Genomic DNA, 19,155 nt, shown 5'->3' with positions numbered 1-19,155 from the left:
ATAATCCTGAAACGTTTCTGGATTATTATAACCTAACTACGTTATTATAATCCTGAAACGTTTCTGGATTATTATAACCTAACTACGTTATTATAATCCTGAAACGTTTCTGGATTATTATAACCTAACTACGTTATTATAATCCTGAAACGTTTCTGGATTATTATAACCTAACTACGTCATTATAATCCTGAAGTAGTCGCACTGCAATTTTATTTTTAAAGCTTTTATTTCCACTGCTCACCTGCCGTCAACGTTTTTCAAAGTAAACACATTACCCCGCGTTAGTTGACGTTAATAAATTAATTGGAGCGTAAACTGGGCTGTGAAGTTATAAAAATAAATGCCGTCCACGTACTAGTATATTTTTCAGCAAATTCACTTACTTACCTTATGTCGAGAGATTTAGCTCTTTTATTATGTATTAACTCTTGACGGTGATTTCGTCCACGTGGAATTATGATTTTATAGCACGTTTTAAATGGAGCAAGTATTTCGCTTTCCTCCTTTTAAGTGAGAAAATCACCCATAACAATAACTAACATAATGAAACTTTGTATAATATGCTAGGTAAAAAAAAATACTTTACTTTACGGCCTCTGTGGCGCAGTGGTAAATTTACAAAACGGAGGTCCTGGGTTCGATCTCCGGCTGGGCCGATTGAGGTTTTCTTAATTGGTCTGGCTGGTGGGAGGCTTCGGTCGTGGCTAGTTACCACCCTACCGGCAAAGACGTACCGCCAAGCGATTTAGCGTTCCGGTACGATGCCGTGTAGAAACCGAAAGGAGTGTGGATTTTCATCCTCCTCCTAACAAGTTAGCCCGCTTCCATCTTAGACTCCATCATCACTTACCATCAGGTAAGATTGTAGTCAAGGGTAAACTTGTAAAGAATAAATAAAAAAAAACTTTTTGTAAAGTCAATTTAGTATCAAGCTTTTTTAAATTTTTGTCCGTCTGTTTATACAGGCTAATCTTTGGAACGGCTCGACTTTTTTAACTGAAACACAGAGGAGGTTATTAAGCAACACTACTTTTATCCCGGAAAAAAATATGGATCCCACGTTTGTGAAAATCTTTTACGTGGACGACGTGTACAGATTGAATGCAGTTAAAACTGATGTCTGTAGCCCGCGTAAGCGCATTTTTGTGTTAAAGCTTGTTATATCTACTGTGGTTAAAGGCTCGTTTCGTTAAACGTTCCTTTACTGTCAACTGTCTACTGTCCAACGCTAGTCTATCTGTTTAGCTTATCTGTATGTCTGTTTAGTTTATACACCTGTGTATAAGCTAAACAGACTTCCAAAGTAGACAAACAGTACATGTCAAGCTTGCCCTGCGCACGTCAACTTGCAGCATACAAAGTCTCATGTGTCACTGATTACAGTCAGTAAGTTAGTGCCGGATTAAGGATTGAATGACAGATCTTGATCACGTGACCAATCGATAGCAAATGTCATTCCAAAGTAGACAAACAGTACATGTCAAGCTTGCCCTGCGCACGTCAACTTGTGGCATACAAAGTCTCATGTGTCACTGATTACAGTCAGTAAGTTAGTGCCGGATTAAGGATTGAATGACAGATCTTGATCACGTGACCAATCGATAGCAAATGTCATTCCAAAGTAGACAAACAGTACATGTCAAGCTTGCCCTGCGCACGTCAACTTGTGGCATACAAAGTCTCGTGTGTCACTGATTACAGTCAGTAAGTTAGTGCCGGATTAAGGATTGAATGACAGATCTTGATCTCGTGACCAATCGATAGCAAATGTCATTCCCATACATTGTTATAGTTTTCGAAGCGTTTGCGATAGTAGAAAGAGAGTCGACATGCCTCTTGGCTACAGGGGCAGTGATTTCTGAGATTAGTGCGTTCAACCAATTATGGGTATAAACTTTTCCACTTAATTGGTGAATTTTAAAGACATACCAAATACAAGACCTGAAAATAAAAAAAAAACTAATTTGATTATGTATTTGATTTGTAGGGCTGTTCTATTACGATATTTTTATAACTCGCTCTCTCTCTCTCTCTGTCTAACGCGATACTATAGAATGAGTAAGATAGAGGTGAATTCGAAACTCGCATTTGTGAGTTATACCAAACATCGTGACAGAATAGTACTAATAACTTTAAATGAAATAGAGGATATTATAATGCTATGCATACCTATTGCATATTCAATATTCAAACTATCTACACTTTATCTCTACATTGTTATTATAGTAGATATATGTAGTATAGTACAGTTACATACTATTTACTTATACTATTAACTATGTTTACAGGTTTACGGCTTGCGGGTATGGTAATTAATGTTGACAGTGAGTTTATGCAGCGTAAAATTCACATTTTCAGTGTAACAAGCTTTAAAACAAGTACTGGTTTTACGGGGACTTTTTATTTGGGAGTAATTTACTATCACAATTTTTGTTTTTAACTACTGTTATTTTGAAGGATCAGTAAACTACTTTCTCTTGAAAATTATGGGAATGTGAATACGATCGACAACTTGATCACGTGATCTGTCGATAGTGAATGTTATTCCCATAGATTTTTAAATTTTCAAATCGTTAGCGTTTGTAGAAAAAGAATCGACGTGCCATATGGCTACAGGCCGAGGACTGCAGGGCCCACAGGGGAATATTGCATAGGACATCAAATTACCTTAATCCGGCACTAACTTACTGACTGTAATCAGTGACACATGGGACTTTGTATGCTGAAACTTGACGTGCGCAGGGCAAGCTTGACATGTACTGTTCGTCTACTTTGGAATGACATTTGCTATCGATTGGTCACGTGATCAAGATCTGTCATTCAATCCTTAATTCGGCACTAACTTACTGACTGTAATCAGTGACACATGAGACTTTGTATGCTGCAAGTTGACGTGCGCAGGGCAAGCTTGACATGTACTGTTCGTCTACTTTGGAATGACATTTGCTATCGATTGATCACGTGATCAAGATCTGTCATTCAATCCTTAATTCGGCACTAACTTACTGACTGTAATCAGTGACACACGAGACTTTGTATGCCACAAGTTGACGTGCGCAGGGCAAGATTGACATGTACTGTTTGTCTACTTTGGAATGACATTTGCTATCGCTTGGTCACGTGATAAAGATCTGTCATTCCCATACATTTTTCTAGTTTTCGAAGCGTTTGCGATTGTAGAAAGAGAATCGTCGTGCCACTTGGCTACAGTTGCTCAAAAACCTCCTCGAACTTCAAGTGATAGTTTCATTTTAATCGGTTCGGCCGTTCTAAAAATTAATTTAGACAAAAATTATAAAAATCTCGTTTGTGTTTTGGTATAGTGTAACTTGAGAAAACATTGTTGTCACAAAAATACACTTTTTTTTTTATTTTATTTTTAATTTTATTCCTTTTAGTACGATAAATGCGATAGTACAATACGAGTATGTTATTAAAATAAGTACTTCCAATGTTCCATTCCCCAACCACTTAATTACAGTGGCTTCACGTAAAATCGCTAAGAGCAAGCTCTCGAGTCGCGATGTGAGATGAACTGTTGTTGAAGCGAAATGGGTCTATTATACTGAAATTTACCTTCATTTTTGAGATGAAGGGCCTTCAATGTAAAGGCCGAGTAAATGTCGCGAGCATTATTATTAACAAGTGCCTACTGGGTCAAGTTATTTTTGAAAGTGATGACGAATTACCTCTCAAAAGATTTTGTTTAAATACATTTTTCAAATAACAGTCGAAAACCTTTATCAAAATTTGCTACAGAGAAACAAGTCTTTGTAAGGGGAAATCGGGTTATATGATAGTTATCTACAAAAACTGTCTAGCTAGCCGCCATTCTCAGAGCATATCGAGAAGATATTCCAAGACCGCTTCTTTGCCTTCATCGCCCTACCCTACGTCTCCTGGGCATATCCATGACAAATAACCATTAATTTACCTTTAGTATGCGAAGCCATGAAGGCTCAAGGTAACTTCTGTGGCCATGGCACTCCATGTTTTAACATCTTCTGTATCTGTATATAACATTCATTGTTCATAACAAAATTTAAATAGAATTAGGCAAAGCGGAATATAGTATCATAAAATATGACTGTTATCATCTTCATACTTCTACGAAGGTCTTGGGTGTAGTTCCGTAAGCGAAAGCGTAACAAATAAATAGCTTCAACTTTAATTTTTTAATATATGTTAGTAGTTTTAATATGAAATTACAAATATCAAAGTATATTATGGGATCCAAAGAGTAAATGTAGGTCAATGATTCGCATTTAACGAAATGCCATTAAAACCTTTTTGCTGAGTGTTAAATTTTAAATAAGAGTTATACATTTTCAAGTTTTAACGAAAACGAATAATAAGTTGCATCTAGTATAAGCTTAAAGTTAAAACAATATGAAACACTATCACTATAGTCTATATCTATTTCAAAAGTGCTTGTAAACTAAGCATGTAACTAAGTATTTAAATTAGTTAAATAAAAGAATTGTGACTTTCACTTTAACACTTAACACATAGGCTACTTTTCATCCCGGAAAAATCCATGGTTTATTTTTATTTTTATTCTTTACAAGTTAGCCCTTGACTCTCTCACCTGATGATGATGATGATGATGATGATGCAATCTAAGATGGAATCGAGCTAACTTGTTAGGAGGATGATATCTACACCCCTTTCGGTTCCTACACGACGTCGTACCGGAACGCTAAATCGCTTAGCGGTACGTCTTTGTCGGTAGGGTGGTAACTAGCCCTGGTTCCCGAGGGATTTGTGAAAAACTAAATTCCACGCGGACGAAGTCGCAGGCGTCCGCTAGTTAGTAATAAAATAAGAAGTAGCAAGCCCTAGACGTTATAAATATACCCGTAGATACAATTTTCACAGGGAAGCTGTAGAGCTGGAGATAACCTCATTTCCTTCCGGAGCGCCGTCAAGCCTATTTCATCTTGAATAAAAGCCCGTACATAAATGAATTTCTTTCCAATTCGATAAATAAATCCTGTTTATCACCTTATTTACATGCACAGTACAGTATTTTATGAGGGCTTCTTACAGTTTTGCTCTAGTTATATCTTAAACCAGCGAATGCCCGCGACTTTGTCTGCGTAAAACAAAGTTTTTTACAAATATCGCGCGCGCGTACCATGTGTTATTGCGGGATAAAAAATATCCTTTAATATTGTGCTCGATATTAGCGTTTAGTCCGGACAAACAGACAAAATTGCCCGTACTGTGGCGCTTTCGATCACTAGCGAAAGAGCCACAGTACGTACCATTTCGTTATATATTCATTTTAACACAAAATTGCTGAACCGATTTTCATGAAAGTTAAATGCTGGGTTAAACACACTAAAAACAGAAAAGTAAAAATCTTTTTAACAAAAAAATTTAACCGACTTTAAAATCACAAAAATAAACTAAAAAGCGTAAAATAACATCGTATGTGCTACATTCTGATCACTTTGAAGGTGGTTCCAACACAGTGATGCATTAAAGCCGATTAAATCATAAACTTTTAGGATTTATAGACAGTTCTTTCACGTGGTATTTTTAGAAACGGCTTTAATTAATACGTCACTGTGTTGGCACCTTTTTAAAAAAAAAAACAATTGCATTAAAGCCGATTAAATTATAAACTTATAGGATTTGTAGACAGTTCTTTCGCGTGTTTTTTTCAGAAACGGCTTTAATTAATGCGTCACTGTAATGGCACCTTTTTTTTAAAAAAAAAAAAACAATTGTTTTTATAAACGTATTCATAACATTTATAAAAACAATTGGATTATTATGGGGTTCCGTCAAGTATTTCGCCTTCTAAAAGAGTTCCGTCACCAACGAAGTTTTAGAAACGGTGATCTACGCGAATGAAACTGCAGGGCACAACTAGTGAAAACTAAAATGTAAAGCAATTTTAAAACACCCATATACGTCGAGATACAATTTATAAATGTATTCATAACATTTATAAAAACAATTGTTTTATTATGGGGTTCCGTCAAGTATTTCGCCTTCTAAAAGGGTTCCGTCACCAAAGAAGTTTTAGAAACGGTGATCTACGCGAATGAAACTGCAGGGCACAGCTAGTGAAAACTAAAATGCAAAGCAATTTTAAAACACCCATATACGTCGAGATACGATTTATAAATGTATTCATAACATTTATAAAAACAATTGTTTTATTATGGGGTTCCGTCAAGTATTTCGCCTTCTAAAAGGGTTCCGTCACCAAAGAAGTTTTAGAAACGGTGATCTACGCGAATGAAACTGCAGGGCAGTGAAAACTAAAATGCAAAGTCATTTTAAAGCACCCATATACGTCGAGATACGATTTAATTTATAATATCAAGTCGAAGTTTAGTTCCCTCAACTAAAAGAGAAACACAAACATGTAAAGAAGTTGCAAAACTCCCCTACTTCGGGAAATAAATTAAAAATATATATGAAAACTTTGCCACTATGCTCTTAGGAGTCAACTCGAGTTGTAATTGCAGTTCGGAACTGAAAAGTCGATTACCCCTAGTGGCAAACAGTAACGTGTTTCCAACAACTGTTATTTAATTTAATAGTGAACTCCGGGGAAGTTGCTTTACTTGGCAATGGAGGAATTACTTGGGTTTTAAGGCGCAAATGATATATTAGTTTATTACACGAGTAATTCCCCAAATAGTCGTTTTTATAAAACGCTTGTAATAACTTGGTGTGAAAATCGTTTTACGATCATCATTTTTTTTTATTCTTTACAAGTTTAGCCCTTAACTAGAATCTCACCTGATGGTAAGTGATGATGTAGTCTTAGATGGAAGCGGGCTAATTTGTAAGAAGCAGGATGAAAATCCACACCCCTTTCGGTTTCTACACGGCATCGTACGGGAAAGTTAAATCGCTTGACGGTACGTCTTTGCCGATAGGGTGGTAACTAGCCACGGCCGAAGCCTCCCACCAGCCAGACCTGGACCAATTAAGAAAATCTCAATTTTGTAAATCCACCGCGCACACCACTGCGCCATGGAGGCCGTCATTATGAGGAGGGAAATTGCATTTTCGAGAATCTTCAAAGGGGATCCTACTATGAGTTTTCTAGTTTGATCCTAGAAGGTAAGATACCCACAAAAAGAAAGACAGCGGAGAATGATGATGTCAAGGAGTGGACTAAACTGGCTTAAAAATGTTTCAAAAGACTGGAAGAGTTTAGTACACCTGACACCTGACCGACAAATTTCAGTTGAAGAAGTTTGTCGGTCAGGTGTACTAAAGTCTTTCAGCCTTTTGAAACATTTTTAATACAGTTTAATTATGATGATGGTCATTAAAACTCATTATCAGCCTTTTTATTGAGGATATGGAGCTTAGACCCACCACGTTGCTCCACTTTGGGTTGGCACTCTTAGGGTGACATGTTCTGACTCTTTTATTTTAGGTACACTTTTCTTTCCAACTCCGGGCTACTACTAAGATAAGGAGGAAGAATCCTACTATCCTACTAAAACGCGAAAGTTTGTATAGATGTTTGTTGGGATGTTTATAACTCTTTAACGCCGCCACTACTAAACAGATTTGGCTTAAATTTGGAATGAAAATAGATTTTACTCTGGATTAACACATAGGCTACTTTTCATCCCGGAAAAATTCATATTTACCGAGGGATTTGTAAAAAACTAAATTTCACGCGAACGAAGTCACGGCCGTCCGCTAATACATAGGTACATCCTAGATAAATCACGACCGTTTCATTCATAAAGCTAGGCTTTTCTTTTCACTAATGATAATCGCTTTAAAAACTTTCATTCTACAGTTAGAATTCATGCAAAATTTAAAAGCGTTTAAACAAAAGATTATAAAAGCTTTGAGCTGGGTATTAAATCCCGCGCCGTGCCTTCCATTTCGCTACCGTTTTACGATGGGAAATTGTACCAAACTCTACTATCCTTTTGTTTTAATTTTTCATACCTTCTTTAACTATACCCACGTAGTTCTCATTTGTGAGGGAATACGGTAATAAATATAGCCTGTGTTACTCGCTAGTATTGTAGCTTTCCATCGGTCGAAGAATTCTTCTGAATCGGTCCGGTAGTTTCAGAGCCTATTTGTAACAAACAAACAAACAAAAAAATAAACTTACCTTCAACTTCATAATATTTTGTTTTTTCTATCATTTATTCTATTTTCATGTCCTTTTTTTGTAATTTTTAACAATGTAATACAAAACACTATTAATAATGTATAAAAAACATCAACCTCCCCGCTGCGGGAGATTTGAGTGCCCAAGCAACCGGCGGTCAGGGATCCAGATTGAGGAACCTCCTTACAATACGCGCCGTCTCAATTCAAAAATCATTTATTTCAAGTAGGCTCAGTTTACAAGCACTTTTGACACGTCAGTTGACTATTTGTAAAGATTCTACCACCGGTTCGGAAGGCAAGTTCTGCTGAGAAGAAACCGGCAAGAATCTCATCAGTTGTTCTTTTTGAAACCGTCTTCTGTATCCGACTCTTGATCCATCAGTTAAGCGAAAGCTTCTTAAGATGTTGGTCCAGGCTTTTCGCTAAAGGACCATTGACTGAAACATCTATCGGAACATAGTTGACTCAACATTCCACATGGCGGTAATCTCATGAGCAAGGTCAATTATATCAAGGCTATCTCGACTAATATAATAATTATCAATTATTATTAGCCGTGATAGTTCTGTGGATATGACCTGTGCCTTCGATTCGGAGGGCGTAGGTTTGAATCCGATCCGGGGCATGCACCTCCAACTTCAGTTATGTGCATTTTTAGAAAATAAATACCCGTGTCTCAAACGGTGAAGGAACCTGCATACCTGACAATTTTCTGTGTGAAGTCTTCTAATCCGCATTGTGCCAGCGTGCTAGACTATTGGCCTAACCAATCTCAATCTGAGATGAGCCGAAAATGGGTTGCTAATGATTATTGCAGTAGATCGAGAGCCTGTTATATCCAGACCTTCGTAAATTAAAAAAAAACAGACACCGTCATAAGAAAATATTGATTGTATCGTTGCATTTTACAAAAAAAAATTTGTTTTTCTAAAATACTGTTTAACAATCTTTAGGGACCAGAAGTGTCATCTACATACTATAAAATATACACCGTAAGTACCGTGTGACATTTGTAATTTGTATCATATTATGTGGATGACATTTTGTCAATTAATTTGTTTTTTTTTTATTTTTATGGGTTGTTAATGAAAACCAAAATAGGAAATAGGCCAGCAGAATATACTTTATTTCTTGCAAAAAAGGAAGCAACTCTAGAGCGAGGTAACGATGCATGACGTCATCTTTTTTTGAGTTTACATCTGGCTTCATCGAATTATAAGACGTTGTCACGTCAAAAGCGAAAAGTTTGTCAGCTATTGCTCCTACTGTACAGGGTGCTCGGAAGTATTTCGAATAACTTCAAGACGTTGACGAACTGCATAACTAATATTTTTTAACTAAGAACTCAAAACTTTTTATGTTTTCATACTAAGTAATTCAAATAATTCCGACTTTCATGTAACACACGCCTATATTATCTATCCTTGCATAATATATAAAATTTTTCAAATTTTAAATTCCGTCAAACTTGGCTACGTCATAATTATAAATCACGATACACTCTCTAAAACGTCGAAGTTTTACTTATTATATTAGTCTTATCTGATCTCTGCCGTCTGCTAACCCAACATATCTAGCGGTGCGTTTGACATCTGGTGAATACGATACTAATTTGGTTCAATGGCTGCCCATTAAGGGAAAAATTGCGACAGTGTTTTGGGCATCTTGTATATGGGCATGATCATTTAGATGCCATGTATTTCCGGTAAATACCTTAGTTTAATGATCTTAAAATTAAGCTAAATAATAGAGAAATTAAGCTTACCTTAAATATTCAAATCATTCTTGGACCTGGAAATAAAGAAAGAAACAATTAAAATGGTACAAAGAACATATAATAATGACAAGTGTAATCCATCCAGACAGCCTCCGTGGCGCAGTGGTATGCGCAGCGGACTTACAAGACGGAGGCCCTGGGTTCGATCCCCGGCTGGACCGATTGAGGTTTTCCTAATTGGTCCAAGTCTGGCTGGTGGGAGGCTTTGGCCGGGGATAGTTACCACCCTACCGACAAAGACGTACCGCCAAGCGATTTAGCGTTTCGGTACGACGTCGTGTAGAAACCGAAAGGGGTGTGGATTTCATCCTTCTCCTAACAAGATAGTCTGATTCCATCTTAGATTGCATCATCACTTACCATCAGGTGAGATTGTAGTCAAGGGCTAACTTGTCTATACTAATATTATATAGAAGAAAACTTTGTTTGTATGTTTGTTTGTTTGTTTGTTTGATTGTAATGAATAGGCTCAAAAACTACTGGACCGATTTTAAAAATTCTTTCACCATTCGAAAGCTACATTATCCACAAGTAACATAGGCTAAATTTTATTTTTAAATAAAATAGGGTTCCGTAAGATATTTAGGTTTTTCGGACACAAGGTGTAAAAAATCAACCAGAAAAGTAGGGTAGGGGTAGGGGTAGGCTAGGGGTAGGGTAGGGATAGGGGTAGGATAGGGGTAGTTGAAAGTTTACATCGAGTTTCACGCGGACGAAATCGCGGGCAGTAAATAATAAAAAAAAGAAACCAGTTTCAAACATAAGTAGGAATTCAGAATAAAAACGAGAAAACCTTTAACTCGGAAATAGGGAATTTATCAATATTTGCGGAATATTCGAAACAAAACGGTCACTTTTGGTCATTCTAAAATGCAAAGCGCGCATATTATTGCAATTGCGGGCACCTGTCGATTCTCTTCTGGGAATTTAATTCAATTCGCAGATGCAGTACATAGATAGCGATAAGCCAAATAGTTGGCTTTTCGCTATAACTGTAATTTTATAACATAACAGTACACTATTATACTAAGCCGTGATAGCCCAGTGGATATGACCTCTGCCTCCGATTACGGAGTGTGGAATTCGGTTCGAATCCGGTCCGTGGCATGCGCCTCCAACTTTTCAGTTGTGTGCATTTTAAGAAATTAAATATCACGTGTCTCAAATGGTGAAGGAAAAACATTGTGAGGAAACCTGCATACCAGACAATTTTCTTAACTCTTTACGTGTGTAAAGTCTGCTAATCCGCATTTTGCCAGCGTGGTGAACTCTATAGAGTCTCTATCTCTATACATTCTACACCAATGTACTCTTATATACCAATACCTAGCTGGTTCCAGTTCCTCTAAGAATATGGAAATAATATATAGCATATAGCCTTCCTCAATAAATGAGCTATCTAACAGTGAAAAAATTTTTCAAATCGGACCAGTAGTTCCTGAGATTAGCGCCTTCAAACAAACAAAGTCTTCAACTTTATAATATTAGTATAGAATACAGAATAAACGGAGTAGAAGTTTGTCGTGTTGTAGTGGGTAATCCCCGGATCTACTGAACCGAAAATTCTTTTACCACTGAAAATCCACGTTATTTGTGAGAGTCATAATAGGCTATATTTATTCTCCGTATTCTCACGGAATCGAGAACTACGTGGGTGAAACCGCGGGGCGTCGGCATCTAGTATATATTACCAGATAAAGTCGATAATAATTTGCATCACTAGTTTATTATCTAATATCTATGGTTGGTACAAGCGTAGGCGTTTATTATCCTACTAATATTATAAACGCGAAAGTTTGTATGGATGTTTGGATGTTTGATACTCTTTACCGCCGCTACTACTGAAGCGATTTGGCTGAAATTTGGAATGGAAATAGATTTTACTCTGGATTAAACACATAGGCTACTTCTTATCCCGAAAAAATCCATGGTTTCCCGAGACTTGCGAAAACTGATGATTTTGATGATATGAATGTTTGTTACTCTTTCACGCCTCAACTACTGAACCGAATTAGCTGAAATTTGGTATTGAGATATATTATGCCTGGATTAACGCATAGGCTACTTTTTATCCCGAAAAAATCCATGGTTCCCGAGGGATTTGTGAACAGGCGACCTCTAGTAATTTATCGTTTTATGATACCCGCTGTGTTTCCCAGTATTATGCAAATGAAGTACCTAACTCTACTGTCATCGATAGCTTTGGAGTTCACCGACGAAATATTCCATACTAGTGGACCCGGTCAAGCTTCGCTTTCACTTATGTGCACTTCTTCCCTACCTTACCTGTACCTTACACTATGCGTACTCTACCCGTACCCTACCGGCCTACACTAAAATCAGCACAAAAGACCAATTTTTAGCTTTATCCAACACGAACATCCACCCCCATTTTAGGGAGGTGATGATGATGATGATGATATCTCCATCCTTTCAACTATCCCTACTTAAAAAATCACGTCGATTCGTCGCTCAGTTGTGCCGTGAAAGACGGATAAACTAACAGACAGACATACACATTCACATTTATAATATTAGTATATGGATTTATTCATCAAAGGACATAATCAAAAATTTAATGGATTTCTGCACCAGAATGTCCAGAAATGATCTCTTTGTCTTTTAGTATTTTAATTAAATTGTTAAATAGGCTTGGAAAGCCTGGGGCAAATTTTAATAATGTCCTTTAACTACATATAGAAAATCGTTGAGCTGTTTCAGATTTTCATTGTTGAGAGCAGTTTTGATTTACGTTTAAAGTTATCTATATCTCTATGACTTTTGATTCCCTTGAGAGTGTCGTAATATGCGTATTTTGGTGAATAAAAGGTCGTATCTTTTTCTACTTAGACTTTACACAACACAACTTTATGGACCGGATTCCAATATTTTATCCTCGGATTAGGTACATCCTTACCTTACTTTATCAGTCGATAGACGTCCACTGCTGGACATAGGCCTCTTGCATGGTCCTCCAAGCACAACGATATCGCGCCGCCAGCTTGATATCCTCGGTCCACCTAGTGAGGGGTCGACCAACACTCCGCTTTCCGGTGCGGGGTCGCCATTCCCGTCATTGGGGCCCCAACGTCCATCGGCTCTTCGAACTATATGGCTTGCCACTTCAGCTTCGCGACTCGCTGAGCTATGTGACTTTGGTTCGTCTGCGGATCTCCTCATTCCTGATTCGATCACGCAGAGAAACTCCAAGGATAGCTCGCTCCATCGCCCCTCTGATTACATCGACAACAAGTTTTATTAGAATTTGAACTTGATTTCTATTAAATGCCAAAAATAAAATGTCACTAACAATGTAGTTGCCATGAAAATGAGCGATGTCACATCGCTGTAACTTTACAGAATGCAAGGACTGAGTGCAGGATTTGAATATCAACTCATTACTCGTACATCTACGCATTCCTGAAATATAGGAACTTTACAGACAGACAGAGTTTGAAGTTCTGCGTATTCCTTTTGAGGTACGGAACCCTAAGGTCGGTCTACTTTAAAAACTAGAAGAAGAAGAATAATTTACGGTTACCGACGTGAAGAGTTGCGCGCCGTATTTTCTTTCACATAAACAAAGTTCGCCACATCTGGATACAAGAAATAATGCGAAACAAGGACACAACTAGGTAGATATTACTTCGGAAAGCACTTTAAAAGTTTATAATGTAGCACGTCTATTGAATACTTATAGATTTTTAAATCCGCAGTAGGCAGCGTAAAACTCTGGTGAGTTTGAGGAAAGAAAACAAGTGAGAAGTTGTCAACAAAAACTAAGGCAACCCACACACCGTAGAACGAAGCCTGTCATTGTCAGACCTTCTCTTATTTTACAAAACTTAAAAGTTTGTCACCCGATCTTGGAATTCAGTTTTTCTAAATTCCGGCGGAAAGCATAGATTTTCCGGGATGAAAGTAGCCTATGTGTTAATCCAGAGTAAAATCTATTTCCATTCCAAATTTCAGCCCAATTGGTTCAGTAGCCGCAGCGTAAATGACAAATACACACTTACACATACACTTTCACACACCAGTTAGGTACTCAATTTAGCAGTAACCCTTTGAAAATCACTATAAAAGGCTTAAGAGCGCGCAGCGCGTCGGTACGATATGGATAAAATTCGAAGCGCAAACGAGACGCCGAATTATGACTTTCACGTGAGTGAAAAGCACGAAGCGATTGACGCGCGACGCAAATTTTATGACGTAGGCACCAAAACCATTTTTACCTAATTGCAAGTAAATTAAACAACATAACGAAAAACAAAATGGCCATGTTCAAGATATATACCTAATCTTCAATACAAAACAAAAATTTAAGAAAATAAGTTTGCTTTTCCTGAGATTGAAAGCAAAATGTGAGCATAACATGTATTTTTCAAAATAATAAACTATCGAGAAAAGTTTTACAAATTGTGTATTTTGTATAGTTATAACGAAGCTAACACTTTGAAATATCATTTACCCAAATATCAGGCTCGTAACTTTTCCAGAATGTGAGATCCAGAACCATTTGTAACCACCAAATTACATATTGCACACTCTTAAATATGGTAATGAAGGTAAAGGGGAATGCCCAATGCCCATCCCCGGCCCAGGCTTACCCTAACCACCCGGCAGTTTACTTATATCTAAAAAAATCTTGAGAATTCTACTTAAATAATTAAATCATTACTTTATCAAAAAAGTTTGCTACAACGTTTTACAACATTTTTAATTCGTTTATAATTTGTCTACAACGGGGACAAGCTAAGATCGTTGACCATACAGCCTGTGTTTTACGATATTTTTCAATACTTATGATTGGTTTGTTTGGTCGTTTTCTTGTTTGTTAAGCTTGTTGGTAACAGAATAAAATAATACAGCTTCACATGTTACTTCGCCACTTTGGTACACAGGCGAACATTTTGCCCTAGAACAGTGATAAAAAATGTATTTTTATTCAAGAAACATACTTTTATTATTCTAGTTATTTAACCAGATCCTTATTTATACGTCATATTATCATCTCCATATACTTGTATACCGAGGTATCCCTGGGTTCCGTGGGCCAACGTTGTATGGGCTTTCCCCTTAAATAGGGCAATATAGGCTTGCGCTTGATTACAATTAAGCATGATGGAAAACACTAATGCGGTCTACGTTGGAGCGCGCTTACCTAGAAGATGCCTATTCAGACAGATACATTAATTTTATTTATATGTATTGATGAAGGTCTAACTACAACAGGCTAGTTCACCGAGTTGGGTCCGTGATTGCGTTTTTATTACGTCAGGCGTTCTATCAAATACGCGTATGACGCGTTTGTAATGGAATCTTTTCTGGACGTCGAATTAAGGTCGGTTTATATCTACAGACATTTAGCGTGCCAGACACGTGCCGTGGCAGACAAAATAATATTCTTCTACACAGTGTTTATTATCGTATTTATATCTATCGTAACGCGGCCGCGCAGACGTTGACAGACACGGGCCGCGCCCGTCCAGTATTTGCGGAAAGAATATTTTGTCTGTGCGGTTCATGTCTGTAGAGTCCTTTACATGAAACCTGAACTAAAATTGACAGCGCCTTACTCAAATGATAATAAGACCGCCATTACCAAATGGCAATGAGCACCATTACGATATTAGCGCCGTGTCGGGGAGACTTCTGTCATGAAAAGGACTTTAAGTTTCTCTAGCTACCTGCTGGGCAGTGGGAATAGACGGTGTCTGTGGGTGTCTGCCACGCTACTTGTGTGTGACGCACTGTGTCTGAAGATATAAACGGACCTAACTTGTAAAGCTTATACTTTATAAGCGTCAGCATTATGTGGCCTTAAGATAAGATAAGATATTGTAATAATTATAACGTACTGGTCTATGCCCTGCGGTTTCAACCGTGTAGTCCCCGTTCCCGTGAGAATAAGGGGATAAAGTATACCATCACACTCACAAATAACGTGGTTTTGTAGTAGTAAAAGGATTTTCAAAATCAATTCAGTAGATCCAGAGATTACCCTCTGCAACACCATTCTTTATATTATTAGTATAGATTAGCTTCTAGCTCTGCAATTAAGTTCCAGTAAAATTCTTTTCGTCGTTATCAACCCATATACGGCTCACTGCTGAGCTCGAGTCTCCTCTCAGAATGAGAGAGGTTAGGCCAATAGTCCACCACGCTGGCCCAATGCGGATTGGCAGACTTCACACACGCAGAGAATTAAGAAATTCTCTAGTATGCAGGTTTCCTCACGATGTTTTCCTTCACCGATTGAGACTCGTGTTTATTGATATTGAAATTTAAATAATTCTCTATCTTAAGTGCCCTTTTTCAATTACGCTAACTTGCCACGGAGTAAATAAAAGCCAACGATGTAAAGTACGAGTAGATGGCATTATGAAGATGAGATTGCTCTTTCAGTGAGTACAGGTGGATTTACATAATAATGGAAATTCAATAATTCATTGAATAGTTAAAAGTTACCACTTGTTTGCGTAGGTACTTACTAATGTCTTTTCCGCCTTTTCCGTCTTCATGTCTTTTCCGACTCGGAGGAGAATGGTATACGCCGTACCGCACTTTATATAACTTACATACTTACTCAAAATTTTATTTTATGTATTTATCTTAACGAAAACGAAACGTAATATAACATGTGCACTTAATGCGCGCGAGTTATATTATTAACTGATTAGCGCGTTTAATCAAACAAACAAACAAACAAACTCTCCAGCTTTATAATATTAGTATAGATAGCCGTTTCGTATAGTTTCGTGTCTACGACTATCTGCAACAGCAGCAAATCTACGTCCAATAACACAGTAAAGTTTGTAAAGTCCTTTTTTCAAAGTATCGGCAAGGAAGTGTTTTTGTAAAATTAACCCCATTTTTTTTGTTACGTTAAATCATCTACCTTAATAAACATTTATTTATCACGAATTCCTCACTCAAACCTACAATTTACAGTCCTAAAATTACACAACAATGCCCCTCAAGCCGTGATTGACGATGAAAAAGGCAGCAAATTGCATTTCCTCCAACCACGTTCGTCCAAGGCCCCAACTAACCCCATTTTATTTTGCGGCGTTTATTTACCTCGAAGTTGGGTGCAAATGTACAAGTAGTTTTCTATACAATAGAGGTTATATATGATTTTCTCCAGGTTTACCACGTTCGTAGTAGGTACCATACATTTTTAGCGTGATGTTGTACTATAATTATTACTACTATAATGTGGTGTAACTCAAAGAAGCATGGTTATGTTTAGTAAAAAATGAGGGTACACTGTCTTTTGTTAAGTACCTATCATAGAATTTAAAGAGGTTCGCATTATTAATGAATTGCTTAATCAATAAATTATATTTTTTATTTAAACGAAATTGTCACACATAAGAATATATATTTAACATAAGTTTCATAACATAAAACATAATAATAGATAGCCCGGTAGTAATCTATTAAAACATAATATACAATTTAAAATACGACTTTATATGACTTTATATGTACACATAAACATATCAACCTTTTAGTAAAAGTCCATTATCAATGACAAATGAAGAGCCTGTAATACTTTTGGCTCTATCACTCGCGAGGTATAAAACGAAATCCGCTATTTCATCTGCTTCCGATATTCTTCCAAGAGCCGTTCGTTGTTTGATCGTCTCCCATGATTTCTCACGTTCCTTCGCATCAGAAATTAAGCCATCCATAAAATTTGTTTTTACAGGACCAGGGTTTATCGTATTTATTCGTACACCATTAGACGCTAACTCCAAAGCAACACTACGTGTGAAATGATCCAATGCTGCTTTTGACGCACAATACGCGAAGTTCTTTGGACTTAAAACACCCATGGACGCTATACTTGATATATTAATAATAGTACCGTGACTTTCAATAAGATGTGGTGCAGCAAGATGAGTTAGATGCACAGCACCTCTTAGATTAACAGCCATCACTTGATCAAATGCTTTCATAGCGTTTTGTGACAAAATACTTTCGAATCTTCCCATGCCAGCATTATTCACTAGAACATCTATTCTTCTGAAGTTATTGATAACGATATGGACGATTTTTACAACGCCCGCCTCTGTGGCTACGTCGGCCATGATCGCTTGAGCTTTACCACCGTTTTCTTCGCACTTTTTTACAACTTCAGTTAATTTTCGTTGATTCCTGCCAACTACAGCAACCGTAGCTCCTTCTTTAGCGAATTTTACAGCAACTGCGGCTCCTATTCCAGAACTGGCTCCAGTCACAATTACAACTTTGTCCATGAAATTCATGTTGGTATCAAGAAATGTAATGTGAGTGAATAACAATATTGTTGCAATTAAACTAACGCAATTGTAGATTAACAATACAATAACTGACTGTTATCGTTTCAAGTTTTATTGATATCTTATAGTTACAATCGAGATAACAGTTGTAGCAATGGAAATACTTACTTATTGGTTAACATATGTGTTGCTTCGGATTATAAAGTTCTGGGTTGTAGTTCTAGTAGATATTGAGATTCGTTTTATTGCAAGAAATTCTCAGCCCATCTTTAGGATGTTAGGATGTACACTTGTGCATTGGAGAGGATGTTCAGCTATCGATCCCGGTCCTTATCATTAACATCTGATAGTGATCGTTGCAAAGTCTAACGTTATCACCTAAGGCAGACAACCCCCATTGGAGCAGCGTGGTGGGCCTAAGCTCCATATCCTCTCTACTGTATCTGCTTTCTAAACATTTAATCTTTCGAAAAATCCTGTAACATAATAATTATAAAACTAAAAATAACATCTATAAAATAGTAGCAGTAGGTATTTATGAACGTGAAAATAATCAAGTAACTTATTATCATCAATACAACCTGTTATCGACATGCTAACTGCAAATACTCTGTAGCATCTAATTGTGTTTGCTATCCTTGATAATTCAATTAATTATCTGCTCGTAATAACTGTTGTATCGACCTAAATAAATGTTTTAATGATAATTTAATATTAAAATGTGAAAATTTTAAATGGTCTTATTTATTAATGTTCTTTATTGTGTGAATATTTAATATATGAATTGACACTCTGATAAATGGTACTTAATAGACACTTTGAAAAGATAACAAGTAGGTAAGGCTAATAAATTGTTATGCAGATAATTAATAATGAATCATTCATCACATAACTATCTATTAGTTTCACATTGAAATTACAATATTCATACATATTTTATACAGCGGACGCCCCGACTTTGTCTGCGTGAAATTTAGTTTTTCACAAATC

The 19,155-nt window shown here is 36.9% G+C and overlaps 2 protein-coding genes across 2 annotated transcripts in view; both read right to left on the bottom strand.

Moving 5' to 3' along the window:
• Positions 1-19,155, bottom strand: part of LOC112046521 (probable G-protein coupled receptor CG31760) — a 112,080-nt gene that overhangs the window by 71,279 nt on the left and 21,646 nt on the right. Inside the window, exon 2 of the mRNA XM_024083176.2 lies at positions 9,884-9,909. The gene's annotated coding sequence lies outside the window, so the exon portion shown is untranslated. The remainder of the gene's footprint in view (positions 1-9,883; positions 9,910-19,155) is intronic.
• Positions 17,263-18,446, bottom strand: LOC112046523 (3-oxoacyl-[acyl-carrier-protein] reductase FabG-like). Its single transcript, XM_024083181.2, has one exon. The coding sequence runs from the start codon at positions 18,169-18,171 to the stop codon at positions 17,404-17,406; it is 768 nt and encodes a 255-aa protein (XP_023938949.2). The 5' UTR covers positions 18,172-18,446; the 3' UTR covers positions 17,263-17,403.

Source organism: Bicyclus anynana, chromosome 19 (genome assembly GCF_947172395.1).
Source record: "Bicyclus anynana chromosome 19, ilBicAnyn1.1, whole genome shotgun sequence".
Classification (NCBI taxonomy): Eukaryota; Metazoa; Arthropoda; class Insecta; order Lepidoptera; family Nymphalidae; genus Bicyclus; species Bicyclus anynana.
This window is presented reverse-complemented; position numbering and strand designations above follow the sequence as displayed.

Excerpts from the sequence above, each read along its gene's own strand:
- LOC112046523 (XM_024083181.2), bottom strand. The coding sequence starts at position 18,171 with ATGAATTTCATGGACAAAGTTGTAATTGTGACTGGAGCCAGTTCTGGA.